The 25,976-nt window shown below is 42.3% G+C and overlaps 3 protein-coding genes across 5 annotated transcripts; 1 reads left to right on the top strand and 2 right to left on the bottom strand.

Moving 5' to 3' along the window:
- Positions 1 to 659: 659 nt before the first annotated feature.
- Positions 660 to 4,648, bottom strand: Mtpalpha (monolysocardiolipin acyltransferase Mtpalpha). The gene is made up of 11 exons (XM_076813785.1): positions 4,334 to 4,648; positions 3,844 to 3,953; positions 3,492 to 3,764; positions 3,150 to 3,400; positions 2,691 to 3,074; positions 2,446 to 2,616; positions 2,134 to 2,356; positions 1,857 to 2,066; positions 1,591 to 1,786; positions 1,312 to 1,514; positions 660 to 1,248 (listed from the first exon to the last, which is right to left on the bottom strand). Exons 1-11 carry the CDS (start codon positions 4,404 to 4,406, stop codon positions 1,045 to 1,047), a joined length of 2,298 nt encoding a protein of 765 aa, XP_076669900.1. The 5' UTR covers positions 4,407 to 4,648; the 3' UTR covers positions 660 to 1,044.
- Positions 4,649 to 5,411: 763 nt separating this feature from the next.
- Positions 5,412 to 15,938, top strand: Med1 (Mediator complex subunit 1). 2 transcript variants are annotated; one of them, XR_013085467.1, is made up of 9 exons: positions 5,412 to 5,857; positions 6,164 to 6,309; positions 6,382 to 6,515; positions 6,598 to 6,736; positions 6,828 to 7,047; positions 7,130 to 7,355; positions 7,436 to 7,667; positions 7,743 to 14,129; positions 14,183 to 15,938. XR_013085467.1 is itself a non-coding variant. In XM_076813981.1 (8 exons), exons 1-8 carry the CDS (start codon positions 5,827 to 5,829, stop codon positions 12,090 to 12,092), a joined length of 5,478 nt encoding a protein of 1,825 aa, XP_076670096.1. In that variant the 5' UTR covers positions 5,412 to 5,826; the 3' UTR covers positions 12,093 to 15,938. The 2 variants fall into 2 exon arrangements, 1 of the variants encoding a protein (XP_076670096.1); XM_076813981.1 differs by having other exon boundaries at positions 7,743 to 15,938.
- A 70-nt stretch (positions 15,939 to 16,008) lies between these two features.
- LOC143369711 (sterol O-acyltransferase 1) lies at positions 16,009 to 21,744 on the bottom strand. 2 transcript variants are annotated; one of them, XM_076814002.1, is made up of 10 exons: positions 21,329 to 21,744; positions 21,146 to 21,271; positions 20,898 to 20,971; positions 20,268 to 20,404; positions 19,938 to 20,108; positions 19,415 to 19,563; positions 19,197 to 19,336; positions 18,909 to 19,072; positions 18,128 to 18,401; positions 16,009 to 17,007 (listed from the first exon to the last, which is right to left on the bottom strand). In XM_076814002.1, the coding sequence occupies exons 2-10, from the start codon at positions 21,255 to 21,257 to the stop codon at positions 16,588 to 16,590; spliced, it is 1,641 nt and encodes a 546-aa protein (XP_076670117.1). In that variant the 5' UTR covers positions 21,258 to 21,271; positions 21,329 to 21,744; the 3' UTR covers positions 16,009 to 16,587. The 2 variants fall into 2 exon arrangements, with proteins under 2 accessions (XP_076670117.1, XP_076670115.1); XM_076814000.1 differs by having other exon boundaries at positions 21,146 to 21,744.
- Between the last annotated feature and the right edge of the window lie 4,232 nt (positions 21,745 to 25,976).

Below are 25,976 nucleotides of genomic sequence, written 5' to 3'. Positions count from 1 at the left end.
AATTTGTCGCTTCAATGATTTCGGAAAAATTCACGTTGCTTAAACAATTGCGATCATCAATTTAAAAAGTAATTACCCTTAAGCTGGAGATTAGCGCTATCACCTAATGGAGAGCGCCCAGCCTGCCTTTCTATTTATAGATTTATATTTAGGAAAGAACAAACATAATACTTGTTTGGTACTAAGTGCTTTTTGTTATCAAGATCATTTTGTTGTAACCTCGCATGCAAGTGTATTTACTAACATTCTGTCATTATCAGTGCTATTGTACTTTCCAGTAGTTCCCAGGCACTTTTACCATGTAGAAATTATAATAAAATCCTTTGAACCAACGTGTATATTGGAATTCTGTTTATTCCGCGGAAGTTAAATTTACCTTATTCGTGAATGTTATCGAACAGGGAACGATTCAATTTTTTTTTTCTCATAAATAAGCATGCACCTGAAAGTGCAATATCTCTTAGACATTGCATCAAGAACGAGAATACCGCTCCTACGTCTTTCATAATTCGAAGCGAATAAAAAATTTTAATTAGACGATAAATTTATTCGCGTGCATTTATCACTCGTTACTATACGCTCACGCATCTTTGGCGCCGTTAGTTTTACAAAGGAAGACGATCGGTGTGCTCGTCTGAGTAAGTGACTTACTAACGACATTTCTGTAAAAAAATTATTTTATTGATCTGCGAGCCGTAAAATGTATATGTTCTTTTTTTCGGAGCAGTGTACATATGTACACCCAGTTTGCACATCTATGTTATTCTGCAAAAATAAACTTTAATGCTATACTATATACATATGTAGCATGAAAATTAAAAATTGTCTCAACGTATAAACGGTATAAAAATGCTATAATAAATACATATATATCTTCCTTGCATTGATATCCGTCAAAGAAAGTCCAAAACGCCACTGGAACAATCTCAACATGTATACTTATCGAAAAATATTATACTTTCGAAACAACGGGTATGATTCACTTATCATTATAAATGTATCAAAATCTCAAGCATCTATTATCCGTTCAGCTTCGAGGTGTGCTTATTGTTTATGGAATTTTTTGTTTGGATCAGACGCCATGTCATATAATGTCTGGCATGGCTTAAAACTGTCGCCATAATGAATTCGGAATTCTTCCATCTTTTTCACTAAATTACTGGCTCCGTAAGAATCTACCCAGCGGAAAGGACCGCCCGTAAATGGAGGGAAACCTAGCCCGAAAACAGCGCCCACGTCACCCTCCAGCTGTAAAAAATATTTATTTATGTTTCATCCCGCGTACAGAAAGATCGCGCACTAAGTACTTACCGGATTAGCCAATATAGTTTCTTCTAAACAAAACACTGCTTCGTTAACGAATCGGGACACCATTCTGAGCTGACGATCCTCGTTGGACGTACTGCCTTTCGGTTCAAGTTTGTATTTCTTTAAAAGGTCTAATGCTTCGAGATTAACATCTTTGTTCTTGGTATTCACTTCATACACGAATATACCTTTGCCAGATTTTCTCCCTAAAGAATGTACACACTTCGTTAAATACACATATGTTACAATAAACTGTATGTAGAATAAATAAGAGAAAATTACCAAGGAAACCAGCTTTGACCATATCGCCAAGTATATTTGTGTCTCCGCCTCTGAAACGTTCACCTAAAGCTTCCAAAAGATGAATACTTATATGGGCAGCAACGTCAATGCCGACTTCGTCCGATAAAGTCGCTGCTCCCACCGGAAACCCGAACTTTTTAGTCAATTTATCCAGATCCAGTGGATCCACACCTTCCTGTTTTCATCCGCAACATTGTACTTTATCTAGTGTATCAGTTCAATGCTAAGGAAAACGGTCGCATTACCTGTAATAATCTAATGGCTTCAGCCAACATCGCAGACAGAATTCTTGTGGTATAGAAACCGGGACCATCGCCAACGGTGATCACTGTTTTACCCTGTTTTAAACCTACATCAACCGCAGTCTTAATGGTTTCAGTGGACGTCCCTTTATGCGTTATTATTTCCAAAAGTTGCATTTTATCTACCGGAGAGAAATAATGCATACCAATCACCTGTAATATCAACATTTCGTTAGACTCGTATAACTTTCCACTTTATCAAGTATTTTTCCGAACTTGCCTTATCTGGACGGCTACTTCCAGCGGCTATTTTGGTAATAGGAATTGCTGATGTATTAGTGGCGAGCACACAGTATTCTGGCGTGTTTGCTTCGATTTCTTTTATAACTTTGTGTTTAATAGCAAGATCCTCGAATACAGCTTCGATTACTATATCCGCATTTTTAAAGGAACTGTAGTCTAAAGTAGCGTCAAGCTTAGCAAGGTATTTATCTTTTTCAACACTGAAAAGAATAACGAAAAATTGCTTGTAACAAAAATTCGAAGAGGAATACGCTAACGTTTCACGATAAAAGGGACATTTCGCACGAACCTGGAATATCTCTTCCGTTTTACAGCATTATCCATTGCTTTTTGTATTTGGTTGACACCTCGGTATAAACCTGTTTCATTGGTATCTTTCATGACCACGTCGTAGCCTTTATCTATGCTTACTTGAACAATTCCTGCACCCATTAGACCAGCACCGACAACTGCCACTTTTCTGAAAGATGGAAAACCAATGTTCCGCAAACACATTAATCATCTTTGACGTAACGTGTAAGAGAGTATACTTACTTAACAGCACTCTTTGGTGTCCCAAACCGATTCTTCTTACAGGCTGTTTGTCCAAAGAATAAACTCATGAGGCCCTTAGATTGCGGCGTAATTGCCAGCTCACCAAAGGCTTTAGCTTCCGCTTCATAACCAGCAGCTGACCCTTTATCTAAACCTGTACGTATTACGTCTAAAATTCTAAGGGGGGCGGGATACAAACCACCCGACATTTTCATCACTTGGTTTCTTGCTCTTTTAAATATTTGATCCTTGACAAACTCGAAGGAAATAGCATACTTCATGAGCTTGTCGGTCAAAGTTTTAGGATTACGATTAATTTTCAAACTTCCACTCGCGATATCTTTCGCAGCTCTGACAGCTGTCTCTTCTAAATATCTCATGGTACTGTAAACATTTGAAACATGAGTATAGCAAACAATTTTCACAGATACATATCCAACCGAGTATAACATCGCTTACTTTTCTTCCGCTGTTCCAATTCCAGGACCAAGACGATTTACCAAAATATCAACGATTCCAAATTTTTTGGCTCTGTCCGCCTTAATAGTTTTACCGGTAAGCTCTAAATCTAGTGCGGTGGGGAGGGATGTTAATTGGGGTAATCTCTGTGTCCCTCCTGCCCCAGGTAAAATACCTAACATTACTTCTGGTTGTCCTAACTTCGTTTTTGCATCGTTAACAGCGAGTCGGTAATGACAAGCCATTGCAACCTATGCGAATCAAAAAGAACCAAGATTAATCAAGAGTTTAAGGAATACGAATATTAATGAATATATCCATAAAATTCTTTGAATTTTATACCTCTAGACCTCCTCCTACACAACTACCCTGAATCGCAGCCACAATCGGCTTCTGACTTTGTTCTATAACATTCAAAATCCTTTGACCCTCTATAGATACTTTGTAACCATCCTCTGCAGTTTTTAAATCTTGTAACATAGTAATGTCGGCACCGGCGATAAAACAACTAGGTTTTCCACTTATAAGAACTGCAGAACTAACGGCAGGATTTGTTTCTATATTTTTTAAGATGGTTGCAATCTCGTTCATTATATCGGCATTTAAGGTATTCACCTGCGTTAAAATGTATCAATGTATTCGCTCAAAGTGCATAGTGTTTGAAATAAACAATTATATTATTGTCACAATATACCTTGACTCCTGGAGAGTCTATGGTAACCACTGCTACATTATCCACAACTTTATATTTCAAATGTTTTGTACTTGCAGCAGTAGCAAGTGATCTCATTGTTCGATACAAAGCTGAAATGAAAGTTCATGCTGTCACATAAAATAGAGCCCAAGGTAAAGGAGAGAATAAAAACCCACTTTATTATTTTATAACGATATATTAAACATTAAATGACAACGATTTGCCTTCAAAGTTTCCAGTGCCTGTGTAGACGAATCTCATGTACCGCCTGGTTTTCTAATTCTAAAACTAATTCGAACACATCTTTCGAGATTCCACACTTTATGGATACCTGATACACATTATAATTATGACCCGGTACCAATTGAACGTGCATTTCGATTGTTACATCGAATAAAAGTTAGTGCAAGTGAAACGTTCGCTGCTCGAGAGCAAAGGTTGACTATATAAAATGTGTGGAAACGTAATACTTCCTTTGCTTTATAGTTACCTGTTTGTGTCACGATTTTTTTATTTATACACGAAAGACGTGCAACAGCACCCAATAATCTATATTGTGACATAGTTTCAGCGGTTACCCGTACGCACCCAATTAAACGATACTAAATTGTATGCACATGGAATCGCGAGTAAAGAACTGGAACTATCATCGAACACGCATGCGTGCAGTACGTGGATAATGCCATAACCTACAGAATTCGCTATAATTCCCAAGGACTTTGACCTCAAGTTGATGCATTTGATGAGTTTAAAAATAATTTTGATATTTTGCTGTATCGTAGATAGGTATGGAACGATGATAATTCATGGAAAGTTTTTCTGCGGTTGAACAAGGTTTCATTTATTATTATCAGCAGTACTTTTACACGGTTTCTGTTACATTTCTTAAACTTAAACGACGAATGTCCATAAGTGCCTTCCTTACAAGGTGCAAACAATTCCTCGTGACAAAACGTTTTGTCCATTCTAAAAGTTTTATAAAAATACAATTCTGAATAAATTTTGCTGTGCGTATATTTGATGATAACATCTCAATTCTCTTACCATCCATCTTTTCTTTGCAGTTCTCGTAAAATTTACAAGTAAGGCAAGCACTTTATTTTATCCAAAGAGTAGAAATCTTCTGTACATACTTATTAGGATGACTCTGGTTTGCATTGGAATGCGAAAATAAAATAAAATATAAAACACCCCCCAGGCGGCAGGAATTACATTAATTACAATGATCAAAGTTACAATTATTGCCGATACCTTTTAAAAACAATTGAAAACAGCAGGTTCTGTGGCTTTAGAGTCATCTTCAAATTGCCCACGATTACGACGATGTCGGTAACATGACGCTTAAATGGTAAAAAAAAATTTCAAGTCGCCAAAAATCCTTCTTGCAATCATCATTTTTGTCAAAAAAACTATTCTCAAAATTTCAACCAATTCGGAGCATGGGGGTTTTTAAAAGTGTAGCCAAATGATTGTCGGTGATCTAAACGTGTCGGCAAGTAAATACTGTCGGAGCTATACCTCGTCTGTGGTAAAGGTAACTTAGGTTCACAGCAGGTAAGATTTCTCAATAGGTAATTGATAGCAGAATGTTCTTCAATTATCCAATAGGTGACATAGTCAATATTTTCAAGCTTATTTCAGCATCGTTCCAAAATGCATCAGGACGTGACATCCATGCACAAGCTGCGAGTATGGAGGGTGTGCATTCGCGAGCGTCAGTGAATTCCCCCTCTTAAGTCATGTTACGGACGAAAACGCCTATACGTAGAATCCTATGGCTTCCACATAAGTATAGTTCGTACATGTATTGTGTGGTATCGTGCGTGAAGGTTAGGAGCAGTTAAGCGATCAAACGTGGGTTAGGTGAAAATAACAGCTCCTGTCACAATGTAGTGTCTAATAATGTTGTTGTGATACAAAGTAGTGAAACGTATATCGATATACGTATAGATTTCAACATCCGTGTGATCCACCACGGGATACATGGATGTTGCGAACGGACAAAAGCCCCTTAGTGAGTGTAATTTACAACTTCTTTAGCGCGACCTTTTCAATTTTTCTTACAACTCGATATGAACGAAAAATTGTAATTTTCATATCGACCATAATCTCTTTCTCACTTTTGAGAATTGAAATGCTTCCCAAATATGTAGCAACTTAAAACATTTGTATGTGCACATATAAAAAAAAATGAACTCCATTTGTGATTGGCCAATTGTAATTATGAAAGATTGATTGGGTCGTTTGTGAAAGTAATTTTATTTGTGTAACAATTTTGGTACAGCGCCTGGATATACTTTGAATGCATTCTTTTGCGCAGGTGGGCAACCTCCTGCCACTGGTGGTACAGGGATGGATAAGGGGAAAGAATGGCAGATGGAATTGCTCATGGAGAAGCTACGATCCAAGGCTTCCACATTCAAGTCCTTGGTGGAGACTGCCAAAACTTTGCGCATGGCTATGCTCGTAAGTTCTTCGCAATTAAGTATTAGTCAGCTTACGATCGCTTCTAATCTGTTAAGTTTATTGCTACGATAGGATAAGAGGTTTGCGATCGATAGTGCAGAGAAAAGTCAACTGCAGAAATGCTTGGATACTTTGCAACATTCCATAAAAGTTACCTCCTTGCAATCCATGGTGGAACGTTTGGAGAGTTTAACCAGGCAGTTGGGGTAAATATTCATAGATTAAGCATTCCACCGGGAAAGAAAACCAGATAACTTAGCCAATATTTGTGTTGCAATTGGGTTACAGCTTAAAGTTTATGATGTCTGGCCCACCAGGCACAGAGTTGTTTATATCTTCAGATATGTTCTTTTTGGAAGTTCTTTTGGAGCCAACAGGTGTAGTTAAAGATGTTAAAATCCATCACGAGGGGAAAAACGAGCAGCAGGTATAAATTTGATGTTTCCAAGGAGTAACTATTTAAGCACGCTTCGATCGATAACAGTATCGAGTAATAATACTTAATAATATATTTGCAGAGCTGCGATGTGTTGGTATCCTGTCTATCACGAGGGGACTTTGTTGATTTTACAGTACAACTAGAAGGTTTAGCTTCAATATATCAATTAAACGCAGATAAGAAGGTGAAATGTAAAGCTTTCAGTGCTTTACAGTCACTGGAAGCTGATCTGGGTATCTTAGCTCAATTGCAGACGTTTATAAAGGAACCTTTTAATCTCGTCCATAAAAGCCCAGTTGGTTAGTCTTAAAATAAACGACTGCAAATCTTCCCAAAGCAGAACCAGGATTGGAATGCTAAAAACTGATGTTATCCTTTTAGGAATCCTTGAGCGAAGAAGAGGGGGCCACCCAATGAAACTGACATACTTTGTTTCGCCTTATGATTTAATAGATCAGGAGAATCGTACCTGTGATGCATTGAGCTCAGAAGTAGTTATCAAGCGGAAGATCGGTCATTCCGTTACAGTATGTATGGAAGGTTCGACTGCTCACAAGTTGCCTACATCTAGTATCATAACTGTAAATAGGAGTTCTACAGGGAAAAGGTCTGCGGAGAAATTCGTTGTAAAGAATATTACCCTTCGTTCATTCAGTCGCATCGGAACTAATAATGAATTATTTGCAGCACTCCATCCTATGCTCCGTTAACTAGTACAAACTCGTCGGTTCTACCAGCTTGTTTCGTATTGAAGCTCGTTAAGAAGATGCCGATGTGCATGGAGCTAGTGCGTAGGATACAAAAGGTGACGGAGCTTGAATGTGGGGACATATCTGCTCCCCATCCGTTACTTAGTTTGATTATCCAGCACGCCAGCGAGGGTCAGCTGGATTGTCGGAACAACAGAGGACTATACGTAGTACGTAACATAATTTATCTATCGGCTAATCACCCGAGTTGGTCCACTGCATTGAATGTACCTCCTGTTACACAGAGTTTGCCGGACCAGCAGCACTGCTATTTCATGACGGAGAACAAGAACATGGAGGGCGTGTTAGTGTGCAGTATTCCTTTCACCCATCCGGCCCATGTTCCACAGATCTTGGTGTATTTACGGCAGCAAGCTCTGTTTAACACTTTAATCGCCAGTTGCGTCAGGCCCATGGCCCGGCAAGACCCCGAACACGCCACTATATTCGAAGTGAGCGCTCTGTCGTGGCAACACATATCGGTAAGTTTGGAGCATCCATTCGAGGAGACGATGGCGACGGCGGAACTGGACTTGACGGACATCTCTGCCCTGAAGTGCAAGTTATACGGCATAAGTATAAACAATACGGAACAGACGTCAGATCTGACTGGGAAGGTCTTACAAAAGTGTCTCAGTATACCTCTAACAATGAGGATCCTTATGAAATCATGGGAGAGTAGAGACTCTTTGAGCACCATGAACAATATGAACAGCGGGAACGGGAACTATAACGTGAACCTTGGCTCTGGCAAGGATCAGAACGGGCAGAACGGCTCTGGTATGCCGGACTTTACTAACGGGGAAACGAAGATTAAACAGGAGCCCGGCTTGAATAATGGGAATGGAACGATGGGAAGGCAGCAGTCGTCGCAGCAGCAGCAGCAGCCACAGCAACAGCAGCAGCAACAGCAGCCTTTTTTAGATGCCGGAACGGAGAATAGTATCGGTTTTCCGTCGTATTCCGGTCAATCCGATACCACAGCTACTGCTATGTTGAATCCCTTGCAGCTGGGGGCGTTGCTTGGGCAGGCAAAGATCTCTATGGCGAACGCCATGAACGAGCGTACGAAGAAGACGCGTAAAAGGAAAACGGCGGATGGAATTTGGCGGAGCCCGAAGAGGAAAGGTGACGAGGCCGCGGAGATATTGTTGGAGAGCTCGAGTTCGGATTCAACGCCGCTCGGTACACCGACGGGTGGCAGGGAGAATTTAACCGAAACGAGAACGTCCACGCCGACCTCCGCTACGAGCTTGACAAGCGGTTTGGATTTTTCCAACTTAGACCCGACGGACATACTGGGCACGGACAAGAGCTCCGACTACGATTTCGACAACGAGAGCGAGATAACGGAAGTGCACGACTTGCAGGACGTCGAGGAGCTGATCAAAAGAGACCGTAAGTCGCGTAAGAGAGAAGAGAAGAAGAGTCCGATTATATTCGACGAGAACAAAAGTCTCGTCCCGCCGTCAGTAAGTATAACGCCAATCTCAAGCAGTAGCTTGAGTCAAACGACTAACTACAACTCTGTGCTTACGGGGATGGGTTTGGAAAGGAGGCCAGGCATCGAGATAATACCGATAGCGTCCTCGCCACAGACCACATTACCGAGTTCTATCACTATAACGCCGATAGCAGGGCCGACGCAGTCGAAAGGTCTCGTCGATGAGCGCAGAGAACGTAAGAGCTCGAAGGGGAAGTCTACGGAGGACAAGGGAAAGCTGGAGAAGAGGCGTAAGCGTAAGAGAGAGGACAGTCCTATGGGACCTCCACCGGATAAGATACCCTCTAAGCAGGACCCTTTATCGAAACCCGTCTCGGTGAGCATTAAACCGACCGAGTCGCCGCCCAATTTGAGCTCGCGGCCCTCGTCACCGGCCACCACCTTACGAAAATTTAGCCCGTCTCCGACGCACACCAGCCCCCTCGCTCTCGTAGGTAAGTCCAGCCCTACATTGAAACAGTCAACAAACAAGCCAGTGCAAAGTCCAAAGCACTCTCCGGTCTATAGCAGTAGCCCGAAGCACACGCCAGTGCCTGCGAGCGTGAGTCCAAAGCACGGCACATCGTCGCCGAAGCACGGCAGCTCGGCTAGCACCGGTAAACCGAGCATGTCCGCCCTGAAATCCGCCGCCAATTCGCCGTCCAGCAAAACCACCGACTCTGGACAATCGAAAGCCAAGTCTTCCTCGTCCTCGTCTTCATCGTCGTCGTCGTCGTCGTCGTCGAGTAAAGACTCGAACCGCGACAAGGAGAGAAAGACATCGTCGTTAGCGTTCGGGGGCTCTGGCGGCCACCAGAGCCCTAAAACAAAGTCGTCTAGCGGTAAGTTGAAACAGCTGGAATTAATTCCTAGCGGGGAAACGCAGTCTACGTTGCCCCCCAGCGGCGGCAGCACACCTCCTTCGGGGAGCACAGAGCTGGGCAAGTCGGCCATCGCTCAGCAGCAGGCGAGAAACAGGAAGGGCTCGTTGAGTGCTGTGATTGACAAGCTGAAGAACGCTCAGCATTGTACGGAGGACGGTGGTAACGGCGGGGCCAAATCTGCCACAGGCGGAAGTGGAAACTCGAGTGGCCCGAAAGAAAGGAGCGTCGGGAGCTCGTCGAACAAGGCCACAGAGGGGAAATGCATCAGTAAGAACTCGTCCATCGAGTCGAAGAATCCTGCGGAGTACATGGTGAAGCATAGTTCCGATGGTATGAAGATAACGATTAATAAAACTCGCACCAAGGACTCGAAGTCTGGAGCGAACCTCAAGTTATCATCCTCCGCCGCGTCTGTGGCGACTGGGACGTCGTCGAGTTCCTCCGCATCGTCGACGTCCATGTCGGGGAATGGTTCACCGAAAACTCACACTGGATTGAAGCCGGGTGTCAGTTCTGGGCCAGCGTCGAAGAAACCGCCGTCTCAAACCTCACCCAAGCTATCTGGCTCGTCCTCTTCCGGCTCTGGTAGCGGCAGTGGTAGCAAGGCGACGTTGTTAGGCCAGAAGATGATGTCTGCGTTGAAGTCCATCTCAGGACCGAATTCTGGCAGCGGCAACGGCGCTGGAGGGATCAGCGTCGGCGGTGGCGGTGGAGGCGGTGGCGGATTACTCTCTAAAAACGTTATGTCCTCGAAGTCTTCCACGAGCTCCCCGAAAACAACCAGTTCAGGTGTGACCGATCTCAGTAGGAACCGTGATAAATCGCGGTTGACGAAGTCTGGCGATAAAAGTCTATTTCCATCGAAAAGCATCGGGGATACTAGGAAATCTAGTCCCTCTGGTCTAAGAGAGGAAAGCGACAGCGAAAGAGCGTTCAAGCTTCTGGCCGCTCATGCTTCTATGTCAAATCTTTCGAGCTTGCCGAATCTCCCGCCACAGTTGGTCGTCGAGGGTCTGATGAAGCAACTGGATACGAAATTTCAGATACCCAAACTGTCCGCCCGAGCCAACGCAGATTCCAGCGACAAGAAGTCGGAGAAGCTGTCGATGCTTCCCGACACAGGGAAGTCCTTGGAGAATCTAACTGCCAAGCAGTCTACGGAGCAGGGGAAGCTGCAAACGATAGTCAATACCCCCTCGACGGTCACCAAAGCAACGTCGGAGGACCAACCGAGCCAGGGTAGGCGGGATCACGTGCAGACGAAGCCTGACAATCTTTCTATGACCAGCGCAGCCTCGGTGATGTCTATAAGCCTGGGTACCGAGAACCCCAGCAACCTTTTGCTCCCCGCTCTGTCCAGCAGCAGCACTCACGACATGGACGTCCCCACGAATCTCTCGATGCAGTCGTCCGAGAACGAGTCACGCGACACGTGCAAGGAGCCATCGATGGGCAGGGGTAACACGCAGTTTCTGGGTAGCACTCTGAACTCCACGGCGGGTGGCAAAGAGGACACCGCCGGTGGGGCAGTAATGGCCGTTCTACCTAAAACTTCCGATGCACAGTCTACCAGTAAATCCGTGTACCCCGCCATGATGACGACAGGCACTATAACGAGTGGCAATGGGACAGGCACCTCTGCGTCGGGCAACGGAACCGCGGAAAGCTTGAATCTCAGCATTAAACCAGTGGACGTGACTATTACAAAGTACAAATCAGACGAGAAGAAGCAACAGCAGCAGCAGCAGCCGCAACAGTCTCAGCCGGTGCAGCAAACACAGCAGCAGCCAGCGCAGCAAGCTCAGCAGCAGCAACAGTCGCAGCAACCACCGTCGTCTGGTGGATCATCGAGTTCTTCTTCGTTAGGAGCGGTGGCCTCCACCGAAGGTTCCTCTGGCACGATGAAGACACCTGGGACGGAGTTACCGCCGACCACCTCCCAAGAGGCGGCTGAGATGCTGCTGGATTTCTCTACCCCAAAAGACGTAGCCAAGAGCCTGAACTTCACGAGCATTCCCGAGAGGGCGATGACCCAAGCGGCCGCGGTGCGCAGAAACACGCCACCACCCCCTCCTCCCGCCTTCCCCGCCAGCCCCTCGGTGAGCGTGCACATTGTAAAGAGCCCAGCACCCTCGCCAAGGGTTATCCCACCGTCGCCTCACTCCGCCTCGCCGTGCATCACCGACGACGAGCTGATGGACGAGGCGCTGGTGGGTATGGGCAAATGAAGGTTACTGAAACTCTAGATTTAATTGTATACGGGCGTGTTGCGTTTCGCACGACCTGGCTGGCTCGCGAGCTCGCTGACTCCTCACATATAGCACAGTGCTTCTCAAACATCGATTGCACACGCATCGTGGGATCCTTGACGGCTTCTGAGGTTCCTTGTGGAAATACCGGTAAGAACGGTTTGAAGTAACTGTTGGGAAAATCGGTTGTAGACTTCGCTGGGACTATTTTCCGTTCTCTTAGTGTTGGCTGGGTAGGCGAATGTGTGAAATCTATTGTACGTTGTGGTTTTGCTTAGAGACCAGCTAAGTGTCTTCCGTTGGGTTGCTGGTGTAGAAAAGAGGTAATGTGGAAGGGCTTTTCCGTTTAATTTTCCTGTAAGCGTTCAGGATACACCAGCAACTCAGTTTAATTTGGAAAGTAGAAGAACAAGTGTTTTCGATAATTCATATTTCATACAATCTTTCTTGCGTACCACTATAATTAAGTGAGGTGGTCGATATCTTAGAAACCACTCTGTTCAAGGGGTAGTTAAAATTACATGTATCGCGTGTAAATTAATTCTTACTTGCAATTTGTTTTTAGTGAAAGCAGAAGACTATACCGAAGTATTAGTACGCTCTTCCTTTCTGGGTCGTGTATTTATGTACACCGTTTTATTCTATTTCTCGAGAGTTCGAGAACCAGTAGTCTTCAGGGATTGGGGACACATTGTAAAGTATTCAAATTTATTTCTTCTTTTAAAATATTTTATCGAATACTAGGGTGGTTTGTGTCCCCGCATGCGAATCTTGATCAAGGTTAATTTTCCCATACATAGAAAGACAAGAAGATGGTTACTTCACGGGGGGGGCGTGGAGATCAAATCGTCATCGATGGCTAGGGGCAGGGGGGGTGGGGGGTAGCAATAGAACGATTGTTCATAGATTTCTAAAAGAAGAGGCAGGAAAGAATAGTAAATGGTCGCGACGTATCACAAATGAATATAGGCGAGTACATACGAAGTTATTTTCGATAGAATCCATGTTGGACAATATTTATAAGGGCACCGCGAGATAAGCGTATGGTATTTAATTACACATAGGGTATTTCTTGATTAGTTTATTTCGTGTAGCTGGGACAATTGCTGACTGGACGACGGAAACGTTCGAGAATATTTTTTCGTCGGAATTCGTCGAGATTTACAAAGTGCAGTAGTGGTCAGAAAGTTATAAAAAAAATATGCTTCAGTCTATATCATACACAACGAGAGAATTCTCCAGTGAATAGATGAGTGATATCAGCATAATAAATGTATTATTACATTTATCCCTGAACATGTTTGAAAATCGGATCCTTCCTTCTGACCACTGGTGCAAGTCAAGATATTGAACTTACACGAAGGATGAATGATACTATCCCTCGAATGTATTTTATCCTCCACTCGGCAGTCTAGTGACTTACGCGAAATACACTACTACAGAAGCACTGTCTACGGATAATCCTCTTGGAGAAAGAGCTGTAAAAAGAAAGGAGAATTAAGTAGCCAATTATCGTGTCCTTCATCCTCACCTTCCTAATCTTCTATTCGCTCCAATCGTCCTTCCTCGTGCAAAATTCTTCAGCCACGTATAATGGCCACTGGTGCTCGTTTCCCATTCAGCGTTTTGAAATAATCGGTGACGCGAGGATCGTTGTCTCGTATAATTACTTTGGAAACGTTAAGCCACGTTCCTACATGCGTAATGCGAGTCATAAAGGACATTGAAACCGTGCCACTGGTGATCCACGAATTCGATCGAGAGCGAAGATTCCACTTAGCGTGTAAACACATTCTTCCTGCGATTCAAACAGAATAGGGGAGAAAGAAGATTTAGCGCAACCTTTATTTTCGTACATTTCTTCTGAACTCGTTGAGCTTATCGACCGAGTGAACTTCTTTGAGTTCTTCGAGTGTGTCGCACACGTGGGATCGTGGCTTTACACGCGATCCTCGATCGATCTGCGCGCCGTGCTTCAGAAGTTTGTGGAGTTCGAACGATCGAGTGTGTGAACGAGTTAAGGAGATTATTGCGTAACGAATGTTAAACATTGTGAGAACGATCCGCAGTGGCGGGACCTGCAACCGGGTCTCGCAGGACACTGTTGGGGGTGAAGGAGAATCGTGGAACAATCAAAGCGTCGGAGGAGAAACGCGCCGCAACGAAATTACCGAGCTTTTAGTGAGGCTTCTCTGAGATTAACTTTATTTCAGGCGAACGATTTTTCTATCGGCGCGCAATCGCGCGATGTAGAGGGATGTAGACGAGAACGATAGGGGAGGGAAGAGATGGCGAGTACCAAGTGCCAAGTATGTAGAAGGTGAAACAGGAGATATTCAGAGATGGAGCTTTAATCCTTTGCGATTTAATGCTTTCTTCCACCGCCGTTCCCATAAACCGCGACTCCGACGGAATTGATGGAGACCTTATCTTTCCTTCTAACGCGAAACTGCGCTTCTTCCAACACGGTTATTCGAGGGTGAATAGTTGAATTTTACATAAGGATTCGTTGGTTTCCCAAAGGATTGAAATTCTAATCTCATGAAGAATGGACGCGTCACATTTGTACAAATTAGAAGAAAAATGGTTCGGTTTAAGAATCGAATGCTGTTCGAGGAGGAAGAGAATCTGTTGATCGATGGTACTTGCTCGATGCTTGAAGTGAATTAAGGAAAGGGGCTTAGGGAAAGGGACGCCTGGGAATGTATGAATAAAATGGACGAGTTATATGGTCTGTTGCCTATTAATAATATTAGAGACAGGAATAAATGATTACATCGATATGCAACGTACGATTAGTTTCCACGTGTAAAATTGTATTTTCAAGGGGGGTGGCAGTGTCGTAGACAATACCTTGCTTCGATGTGGAGAATGGCGAATGGTTCTGGAGGGAAATTGCCTGGTGCTTCGGAGAAAATGGAAATATAATGGTTTATTTTTTCAATGCTCACGGTATATCGTGTACATAGGAGCTAAGGCGCTGGTAATCAGCTCTGTAAGTAAGGGGGTAGTGATGGCTATCGGCATCGTTTGAACGCGAGCAAAGGCGGGAAGAGATTGATGGCAGAATACTTGGTTCTATCGAATTAATTATTTATTCTGCGCGCGAGGAATTCTTCACGTGTGATTCGGTGATGTTTCTGATGCTTTCGTGGTGGCGTTCTTCTTTCATCTCGATTCAGCACGTATGTACATGTAACGACCTTCGATACCTTTCTTTCATCGAATGACACAGTCTCGCCGCAAAATCCGCCGGACTGCGCGTCGACTGTAAAGAGGAGAATAAGATACGATTAAAAGAATAATAATGTTGTCACAGTCTTGAAAGTTTTAATCCTGCACCATCGACTCCCTCTGCTTTCGATTGTGTCGCTGCAGCAGGGGCACACGGTGTATACATTTTACGAGTCTTCGATCCCTGCACTGTGTCCTATTTTCAGGTGTTTCGTCGAACGTTTGCAGAGGGTGTAAAGCCTCGTGCCTCGCTGCTAAAGTAAATTGTGAAATTTGATAAATGAGAGGACATTGATGGGAATTAGGGACAATTTTACGCAGTGCAGGGGGATTCCGTTATTCACTAGTGAAGAAGGGATACCTGTGTATAAATGTATAACCGTATTAGAGCGTGTGTGTACATTTAAGCATCGACCTGTATAGAGAAAAGATATATATATATATACATATATATATATATGTGTATATACATACGATTATAAAGTATATAATTATCTTTATCAATGACGAGTGTCTTCGAAACACGCCGAATCCTCGAGACACGTATTGTAAGCCTTGATAATAAAGATTGTCTTTTTTGGAAAGCCTTCATCCAGGTTTCTTCCATTTCAATTAGATAAATCCTGGAAAAGAGGAGAGGCGCAAGGAAAATTCAACTAAGCAATGAATAATGAATCTATTTCTAGTTTACTATCTCAAGTATCTGTACGTTCACATCTAGCATAATATCACACTGATGATCGACGCGAACCTACACAGCTTACAACAATGAGTATCCTTTAATGCAACACATTTTTTTTCATTTTCATCTTCAACGGTTAAACCGCAGTACCCTTTTCATTCATTCGCTACTAGAACTTAATACTGGTCACAGCTAAACGTATTCCATGTCGCGAGAGCCACCTGTTCGAGCGAACACTTTCCGCAGAAGTAAATCCCAAATTACAGTGTCATTTCACGGTTAAGCTCCAGCCACTTTAGAGCGTACGCTACCCTCTCTAAATCCACGTTCCAGTAGCCTCAGACTTCTCAGACTTTTAAGTTGGACCCGCTCGAAAGTTTCCTATCCAACGAACATTTGCATGGAGATAAAATCGAATTCCACGATACAGATTGATCATCCATGCTTAAGTGTCAGCCACCCTGTAATTCGCGTAACCTTCGCTAAATCCACCTTTCAGTAGCCTCGAGCCCGAATGTCATCGACTTCTCTCGTTCGCCTTCGAGCGTACTCGACCGGCTACTGGAAGGTACAAGTCCAGATCCGCGGTAACACGAGATCCAAGAAGTCGTCGCGGGCCGGAGGGCAATTGATCCTCGCGAAATGCTCCATACAGTATAAGCTGGTGAGCACGCCGCTGCCCAGGCACAGGGAGAACCATAAGAACACGTTCCCGGCTGATTTTAGCACGAACACCGCTATGAGGCCGATCCCGCCGAACAGCAGCAGCATCACAGGGAAGAAGAAGCGGAAGGCGACGCATAGGAGGTACTCGTGGAAGATGGACGAAATGGCGAACACCATGCAAGTCGCCAGCGGCTTGTTTCGGGGCACCACGATCTCGTACATGTCCTTGTAGATGTAGGTGTAGAGCCAGTCGTGCACCACGATGTTCCAGGTTCGAAAGTAGTCGCTGAAGCAGACCGAGTTCCACCAATCCTGCAAGAAACGGCGTTTTAAGTGACACAACTGGCGACCAATGTCTACTGCACGGAAGTTTTGAGAGTTTTATTGGAATCCCGTGGAACTCGTGTGAGGTCATGGGCATTTCTTGGTGGTTTTGTAACTGAACGATTTAACGGTGTAGTATGTTGGATGTTTGGACAATGATGGAACATTTTTTTAATATTGTTGTATAAGAGGTAAGGCAACGGGTAAGAGGAATTTTGAGTCTTAGGGATAGCTTGGCTTTGAGGAGGAAATCGTTGGTTGGGTTCGAACAAATTAATGTTTGATGTGCAGGTACCTAATTCATCTTGCCACTTTAAAATGGAATTTAATGTTTTTGAATATCTACGTGTGTAGTAGGGTGGCCCTTATTTTCAACCTGCGATTTCTTTGGCTCTCACCCCCTAATATCGTTTCATTTCATAAAAAAAAATAGCGCCTGAAAAAAGATTATCGCAATCGCACAATAGGAAAGGGTGCCGACCAGGCTTTAAAGCTTAGAATTCATCAATAGTTTGGATTTAAAGAATTTCTAAAAAATGGCAAGCCCTATCGAAATTTTGTTCAAATAATATTTCGATAGGGTATTTCTGAGAAATTCATCAAATTCAAACCATTGACGAATTCTAAACTTTAAAGCCTGGTCGCGACCCTTTCATGTTGTACGATTGCAATAAACTTTTTCAGGGACTATTTTTTTTATCAAATGGCACCGTCCTAGGGGGTGAGAGCAAGGAAATACAAAAAAAATTCGACACGTATAAATAAGGGCCACTTTTTGAGTAAAGTGTCCATACAAAGAGAAGATTCTTTTTCGACCCTCTTCGTGAACTGTGGGTAACTCCCTTATTAGGTCAGACGTTCAAGTAGAAACGTCCAGTCAGTGGTCGAACGTTGGTCAGTGGTTAACGGTACATTCTCAGTTGCGTTACAAATAGGCAAGTTTATATTGGAAAGTTGTCATTTCTCCCTCCACAATAAGAGTGGCTAATTTTCTGGCCTCTCTCGCTACATTTCCCTCCGCGACTTTAACCAAGCTTAGCAAATTTGCGTATTTAAAAACAGCGACGTGGCCATTTTAAAAAGTGCGCGCAACCCCAGCAAAGCTTACTTTATAAAACATCTTGTCGGCGAATCGTAACAATTCAGCGAATGCGTTCATCCAAGAGTGCAGAAGGAGGTAAAAGCCGCAGACAAATAGAAGGATCCCAGGCATTATCGAGTCGAGTATATTGAGTGCCAGCATTCCAAATTCGACTGGTTGCTTCCCGAAATCTACGAAGGACGGTTCTATCATTCGCTCGTAGATCGTCGCCACGAAAAGTAGCACCGTTAAAACCTCGGCGAAATTCACCAGAACTATGTTCCATCGAATTTTCCTCGTCCTACAAAAATATACATTTGTCAATCGGAGCTTTCCCCGTGGCAGATAGAAAAATCCACTTTGTTACAGTGGCAATTATTCGTTACACACGATGGAATGTCATTAGTCCTTATAATACTAATCTTATTTGCAGCAATAAAGTACAGTATGGATTCAAAACATCTACAAAACGATCAAATGAAAGAAGGCTATTCGACAGCGGCGATATATTTCTTTTATCATGTATTTTGATACTTTGCACCTTTGACTTTATATAAACGATAATTTCAGTTGGAAGATAATAAGTAATCGAAGTAGGGAAGTACCTATGACAAGTTTCATGATAAACTGATTATCATTCATAATGCTACTCGTGGTTAATAGTACGATATAAATAATGGTAGCAAAACTGTGTCGCAAGTGTAATGGTAATTATATTGAAAAAGACGTAATTTTATTGTTGCAATTAAGGTAAAGTTTAGGGGGATTGTTCCTTACATTTCCTAATAATATTAAACGTTCAGTTTACCTGGGATAGTTGTCCTGGTAGATCAAAGTCGGTGCAAACAGAAAATATAGATACTTCGAGAAATCTGCTGGCTTCGGTATCGGCATGTCCGTGTGGGGTTTATGCGACAGAAATCTCGGTGCCTCGCTTCTTATGAAAGCATGCGTTTTCATCACGAACCGCATCTAAACACAAACGTACCAAGTCCACTAGAAATTAATTACCCCAACAGATTCTGTTTTCTCATTAAATACTCATAGTTATTCAAGCTCGAATTGCTTCTGGTAATAATTCTCATAAAAGACAGACCTGTTCCATAAGTATGATCAAGCTGGACCCAACTGGTAAGTTCTCAGTGATAACAGTTTTCATGGGCAGCGCGATGAACATGATCTGATAGAGAATGATGGTCACTAGCCACGAGTAGTCCCAAATCTTTATTGCCAAGGCTGTGGAGATAGAATAAGGTGACATGTCGATAGGTTCATAGAGGGCGAGGGGTGAAGCGAAGCTTCCGATCGACTCACATTTCGGTGAAAAGCCGAGGCGACGGCTGGCCCAGAAACAGAAACTTGTGTAAACTGCTAGCGTCGAGCATTTCATGAGTGACCAGACGGAAAGTACTATCGGAAGTTTGCTGAAACCACGACGTATTGTGCCGAGAGCGAGAGTGGGCCTGGAATAACAATTTATTTATCATAAATATTAAGGTCCATATTATTTTTATATTTCACAGGGCCGGTTGAAGGCCTTTAGAGGCCCTAAGCACTTAAAAGATTTTGAGGTCCTCTTACACCCGATAATTTGACTAAAAATTGTTTCTAACAAAAGTTAGATTTTAAAATTCAGAAAATTTCTATGATGCCCCCCTTCCCTTTTCTTCTGATGCCCTAAGCACGTACTTATTTTACTTATTAGTTAATCCAGCACCGCTGTTACAGAAGATATATTGCACCAAATTTTGTAAACAGTACTTGTTATCAGGCTACAGAACTTTAAATTACAGTAGGAGGCAAGGGGCGATTACAAACTGAGTACTCTAGTACTTACGATCTCATCTGTCGAATATCGTACACCGTTGTGTGTATCAACAGAATTATCAGGATTGATATGATGAGATTGTAAATCGTCCGTATGTGTTTGATTTCGTAAAGGTCGGTCAGCAAGGAGTTCCTCGTGAGGAATTGTTTAGGAGGAAGAACGTCGCCTCTCGTGGGTTTTCTAGAGGGAAATTTAATAATTAATAAAACTAATAAAATCTAATTTGTATTCGACGGTGCAAATAATTAGAATTCTGAAAATCGTGTGTAATCAATTATATTTGCATTCTTATTTAATCGACTGCTTTGCAATTGTTTGTAATAACGATAGTGTAATTACCTTCTGTTGCAATACTTTTCCGAATCAACAAGATCTTTGGACTCGGTGCACGTCATTTTGTCAACACTTTGCATTATTTCCGACACCATGTCGTTCATACGGTTATTGACACGCTCCAAAATATCGTGCCTCATTTCCTACAAAAGACGAGTATCGTTTTATTCGTGACATAACGCCATCGATCGATCAATCGGCGCGATATGCTACTTTAGTTAATCTTTGAATTTAACGTGCAAGGCTTATCTTTTGGTGGTATTAATTAATCGAATCTTTCTTACAAAATTTAAGAATTTTATCAGTTTACAGTAAGAACAACGGTTTCGTTATATTTTCGCCTTTGGCGATACCGAAGCAAAAATGTGGTCTTCGATAATCGAACCACCTCCGAAAACCGAGATCTAATTTTTAATACTAAGAAGTTAAATATAAAACGCGATAAAGAGAACATTTTGCAACTAGAGGCTCGCGTTTATGGATTGCGCAATGAAGATTCTCGAATTCGGTTACACTCGCGTGCAGGGAGGCAACAGCTCTTGAAAGTGTAAACTGTATAAACCTACCGCGGACATTGAAATTTTATAACAAACAACCAGGGTAACAGAATTTGACGCAGCATTAGAATTTCGGTACCTTCATTTGTGTCTTCAATTCGTTGCCGATTAAATCCCGTATTCCGAGTTTCCTAGTGTCATTATACTCCATACCTGCGGGAAAATTCAATATTCATTTCATAGCATGGAAAAGAATTTCTCTTTCCATTGACAAGGGGTCGCTACCCCCGTCACTAAAATATTCAAATATTTCGAAGGAATTTCAATGTTCGGTATCTTTCTTCCTGTCCAAAGCATCGATCCCTCTATATCGATCAAGACACCTACCGTGCTTCTTGAAATCCTCGCCACTTTCACTGGATATTCCGTCTCCGATGCGTCCGTCGACGGTCAAGCTTTTCGTTTCCGTATTTTCCTCTCTCTTGCAACGATCCATCATCTCATATTCAACGGCTAACTGTCGTTCTAGGAATTTATCAAAATTCCTGCTGCCTTACTCCTGCGCAGTACGTATTCGCCGAAATATTTTGATATTTTAATAACACACGCGAGGTTCCGGGAAAAGGGGGACAGGGTGGAAAGGAAGGGTGGAAGCGCGATCGAGATCGAGTTGGATGGCGGCTGGCGCGAGATCAAACGGCCGTTCGGCGTTGTTTTAACTGAATTGAAATCAGTGTTCGAGTCCAATTCGACGAGGTTTATGTAGATCGCGTTAGGAGCAACCGTTCGCACTCGTCGGAACACGAGCGACTACTGATCCACCGAATGGATCCAGATGGGTACAAACTGGCGGCGATGCTTATCGATCCGTTTTGCACTCGATCGGCCGTAGAAAAGTCGCTCGCGTGTCTTCTGATTCGCAGTCTGCACGCAACCTCGTCTCGTCCTTTGATCGTCGCGAGTGCACACGCACCGAGAATTGTTTTCACGCCCCCGCCTCTCTGCCCCCCCTTGATATTCTCTCTTCCTCTACTCTGATTAAGTAATTGCCATAGCGGTTCGCGGCTGTCTGAACTTTTGCTAAATCTATCGCCGCACGAAGCGTGAACTCGGCCACGCTGAGACACCAGGCGAGCAGGAAGCTTCAATTCGTGAACATCTGGAGCGTATTTCAAGGCTCGCGCCATCTTTGCAGCGTCCGAAAATGATGCGTAAAAAGATTGTGTAAGCCCTTGCAAATAACGCAGAGATGGTGCCACTGAAAAAATTGAGGTAGTTTCGTTACGACGAATCTGTATGTGTATTCTCCGTTTTGCTGCTTCGAAGGTTGCGTAACCCCTTGAAGGGAAACGTTGGTGGATTGAGATGCAGTGGCACGGATTAAATGCTGAGGCATCCTCGGAATGCGTTTATTCAGGATTTTCATAATTCGCAATTCATATTAACTCGCGAAGTGATGAGCTGCGCTCCTATTGTCGTATATAAGATTAAAGAAGCTTGAGCTGACATTTAAGCCGCGTTCCCACTTGTGGGCCGACTGGCAGGGATTATAGTTGGAAAATATATGACATTGAGAGCAAAAACGGACTATTAACCCACATTTTTTTGCGGAACTGAGTTAATAATGATAATGTTAGTTCGTTTTTGCTCCCAATGCCTTATATGTGAGGTAGGTTTTTTTTTTAATTTTTCGAGTATTTGTAGGATTCTCAGTGATGGTACATACTAAGTGTATTCTGAGTATTGGTCGAATTTTATACGAATATTTGGTGAAACCCTAGTGGTACTTATAAGCTTAGTAATTAGTAATTGGAGCTCAAGAGAACATCCCGAGTGTCTTCGCATCTTTCGTTTCTCGCATATTCGCTTACATACGCAGATAATTCCAAGCTTGCCAAGTCTGATATTTCGATTTTCGACCTAGTTGAATTATTGTTTTTATGAATTTCACATGACTATGGCGCCACTGATGATTATTGGAGAACGTGTTGGAAGACGAAGCCTGACATTGTCAATGTTTATAAATACCAGCACGAACGGAAATAGTGGTCTGCATCGACATCGGTTAAGTCAACTGTTATTGAGTCAAGTACACGCGTACTCAGCGAATGTACAAAGTCAATCTTTTTGGAAAGTTAAATGCAAGTGGCAATAATTTATTCGCCGCTTGTTTGTGCTAGAAGCGTTGTCTCGCTAATAACTCAATCGATCTGTCTGTTCGTGAATACTTCATCGAGACGCGTTCCTTATTTACGCAATACCGACAGAATATCATTCCGATATCAGTGAAAGTGCCGATGAAGACATGAATTGGTTCAGTTATTCGCTGTGGGTTAGTTAATAAACAAACTGCGCGATAGGAATCTTCATTTCATTTCCACCACAATGTTTATTTCACCCCATTTCAATCTACCGTCACTTTTTAACAGACTTCAAAAAGGAGGAGGTTATAGATTTGACTCGAATGTATTTTTTATGTTTATCTCCTCATAACTCCTCAGCATATGGACCGATTTTGATGAACTTTTTTTTTATTCGAACGAGGGCGACGCCCCGGTGGTTCCATCCTACACTGCACCAACATTGGCCCAATACGCCGGTTCTGGTTAATAATAAAGACTATTGTCACCTAATTATTATTATTTTATGTACGTACGCGCATATCTCCTCAGCATGTTGTGCCAATATATATATAACTAAAAAATTTAAAAAAAAATTGTAACAAAATTAAGTCCGACTTCAAAAAAATAAAAATGCAGTAAAATGTCGACTTAAATAATATGAGAGTCGTAGATTAAATAAGGGAAAAATTATTTTTGACTTTTTAGTGCATTTTTATTTTTTTTAAGTCGGTTTTAATTTTTTTTAAATTTTTTAATCTCAGAACTAAGTCGTCATTCGCGCAGACAGATATAAATTGATCGTTTATACAAGAATATACATCTATACTATTTAGATGTCTCTTATCGAACACATAAGAGTAGGAAAATAAAGATTTAGAAAAATTGTTTAATTTGGAGGACTCTTGCACTCTGCTAGGTTGCTGGGGGCAGACTAAAAATAAATTTTGTCTATAAATCAGTGAGGAAAATCGAGAACGACAGAAAATGTAAATTTTTCAAAATTAAGTATCTTCGAAGAGGACTGTATAGATGTGCTGTATAGACTTGACCTGCCATTCTCTTCTGGCATGTATAGTGCCAGTTGGCATAGAAAAGATAATGGGCCCACAATACGAATAATGGTCGTTGGATCTCTTCTTCTCGACCCCTAATAAAATTCAGGCAGGAATGATCAATTACTCTGTCTTTGGTTTCAACGTCAAATAGGTTTGTGTAAAGAGTTTCGACACCACCACTCCAACCTGATTCGCTGCAACAGCGAACGACGTATCAATATTAAAGTGGCATAAGTTATCGCTTGGAGTTTTCTGCTCTCCTATCTCGGTTCAAGTTTTCTCATATTTTTTCGATAGGGCTTTATACCCACGACGCTCTGATGCTGCTTTGTTAATTAACGGAGGGAGCTCGGTTCCGATCCAATATATCTTTTTGTATTCTGGAAGCACATCAACCTAGCAGAGTGCAAGAGTATGATAAATAATATGACAGTACAATGAACGTACCAGGGGAAGATGCTGAATCGGCTAAATTGTTGAATAAACAAGTACTTGAAAGTTCCAAGTAGCTGATAATAAAGTTGGAGTAAAATTCTAATTCACGTCGAGCGAAATTTCAGTCAAATTAATATTCATGATTCTAAAAATCTGCCCTTCGTGATTGAATGAAGCTTTTTTTATGTATTATTAAGAATGCTTCATTTAAAACAGTGATCAAGCTTTTCATTTTAGCAAATGTGCATCACATTAATTTCTTACTATACCAGTCGGATTATTATTGGTCAGATTAGCTGAGGAAGAGTAGTAGCCGTGGTAGACGTGGTTTCACTCCGGTTGTAAAATAATATTCCACATAACGCGATGTTATGAGAGAAAAAAAGATGCAGCGGTGTGTATAGAAATTATTTGTGTGTGAGATAGGAGTATCATTCGAGGAGGGCGTTGATAAACCGAAAATAAGACGATAAGGTTTATCAGTGGCGTCCAGTGCTAGCACAAGGAAATGGATGTTTTTCTATATTCACGTAGATTTTTCGTAATTCTCTATACACAGTAATGTAATCTACTATGCGCCCCAGTTGTGTTTAATCAAAATTTCTGACACAAGCCTGAAAAAACTTCGCGCGTTTTCCTAAATAACAATTCAAGAGTAATGCTGTTTGGTACATGGGAAGATTACACGAGGAGGAAGCTGAGGTCAGCATGCAATAATGAATGAACCTGATAACGTGGAATCAATTCAGATTATCTATCAACTTATGAATTGACTTGCTTCATTAGAGAATGAACGCGCACAGAAGTAGAACGATAAATGAGGTTGCTATCAGCGCAATAGTGATGTAACCCCAGAACAACAAAATGCTCAGTGCAAAAACACGTTTTTGTGCTGCCATTTTGTGTATGTTTTTGAGGGGTTGCTCAGGACACTATAGAATTAAAATTTTGCTGTATAAGAAGTGGTTTAGGCTGAAACGACAATTCACCCAAACTTGTGGGTTACGCCACTATTGCGCCGATAGCCTCAAATAATAAGCATGTAAACATTTGCTGTGCTTGTATCGCTCATGCTCTGCCATCTGTTGGTGAATGATGGTATAATGAAACTGTAGTTGCACAGAGGATATTCTGATAACGCCATGATGGCGAACGTCGGCCTTTTGGAGAACTGGAGGCTCGATAGTTTATATAAATACTAAAACTTTCAACAGATTTACCAAATACTTTACTCTTTCTCTGGTTGGGCTAATAAAAAGTATTATAATTCGATAGGAGGATCAATTTCTTTCGAGTTTTTGTATTACATTGCGTTCTTCAAAGTTCGAGCTCCTTTCGTGGAAAACACTTTTCTGAAAATATTTTGACGTATGTGTATAAAAATGAATATTTAGTTGCGTTGGTTCTCAAAGTATTATTGGGTTCTTCTATACAATATGAAATGTTTCAGTTAATGCAGTGACACTTGGTAGGTCCGATATCCGACTAGGTCCACGATAAGTCCTACCAAAACGACGGAGACATCAATGCTTCGCAGAACATGTCCTACGCGGGAAAAGTGTCCAGTTTCACTACACTTCCGAAGTTCATATTATCGCATTGATT

The sequence above is a fragment of the Andrena cerasifolii genome, chromosome 6 (assembly GCF_050908995.1).
Source record: "Andrena cerasifolii isolate SP2316 chromosome 6, iyAndCera1_principal, whole genome shotgun sequence".
In the NCBI taxonomy this organism is placed as follows: domain Eukaryota; kingdom Metazoa; phylum Arthropoda; class Insecta; order Hymenoptera; family Andrenidae; genus Andrena; species Andrena cerasifolii.
The sequence above is the reverse complement of the archived record's forward strand: the minus strand, read 5'-3'. Positions and strand labels throughout refer to the sequence as shown.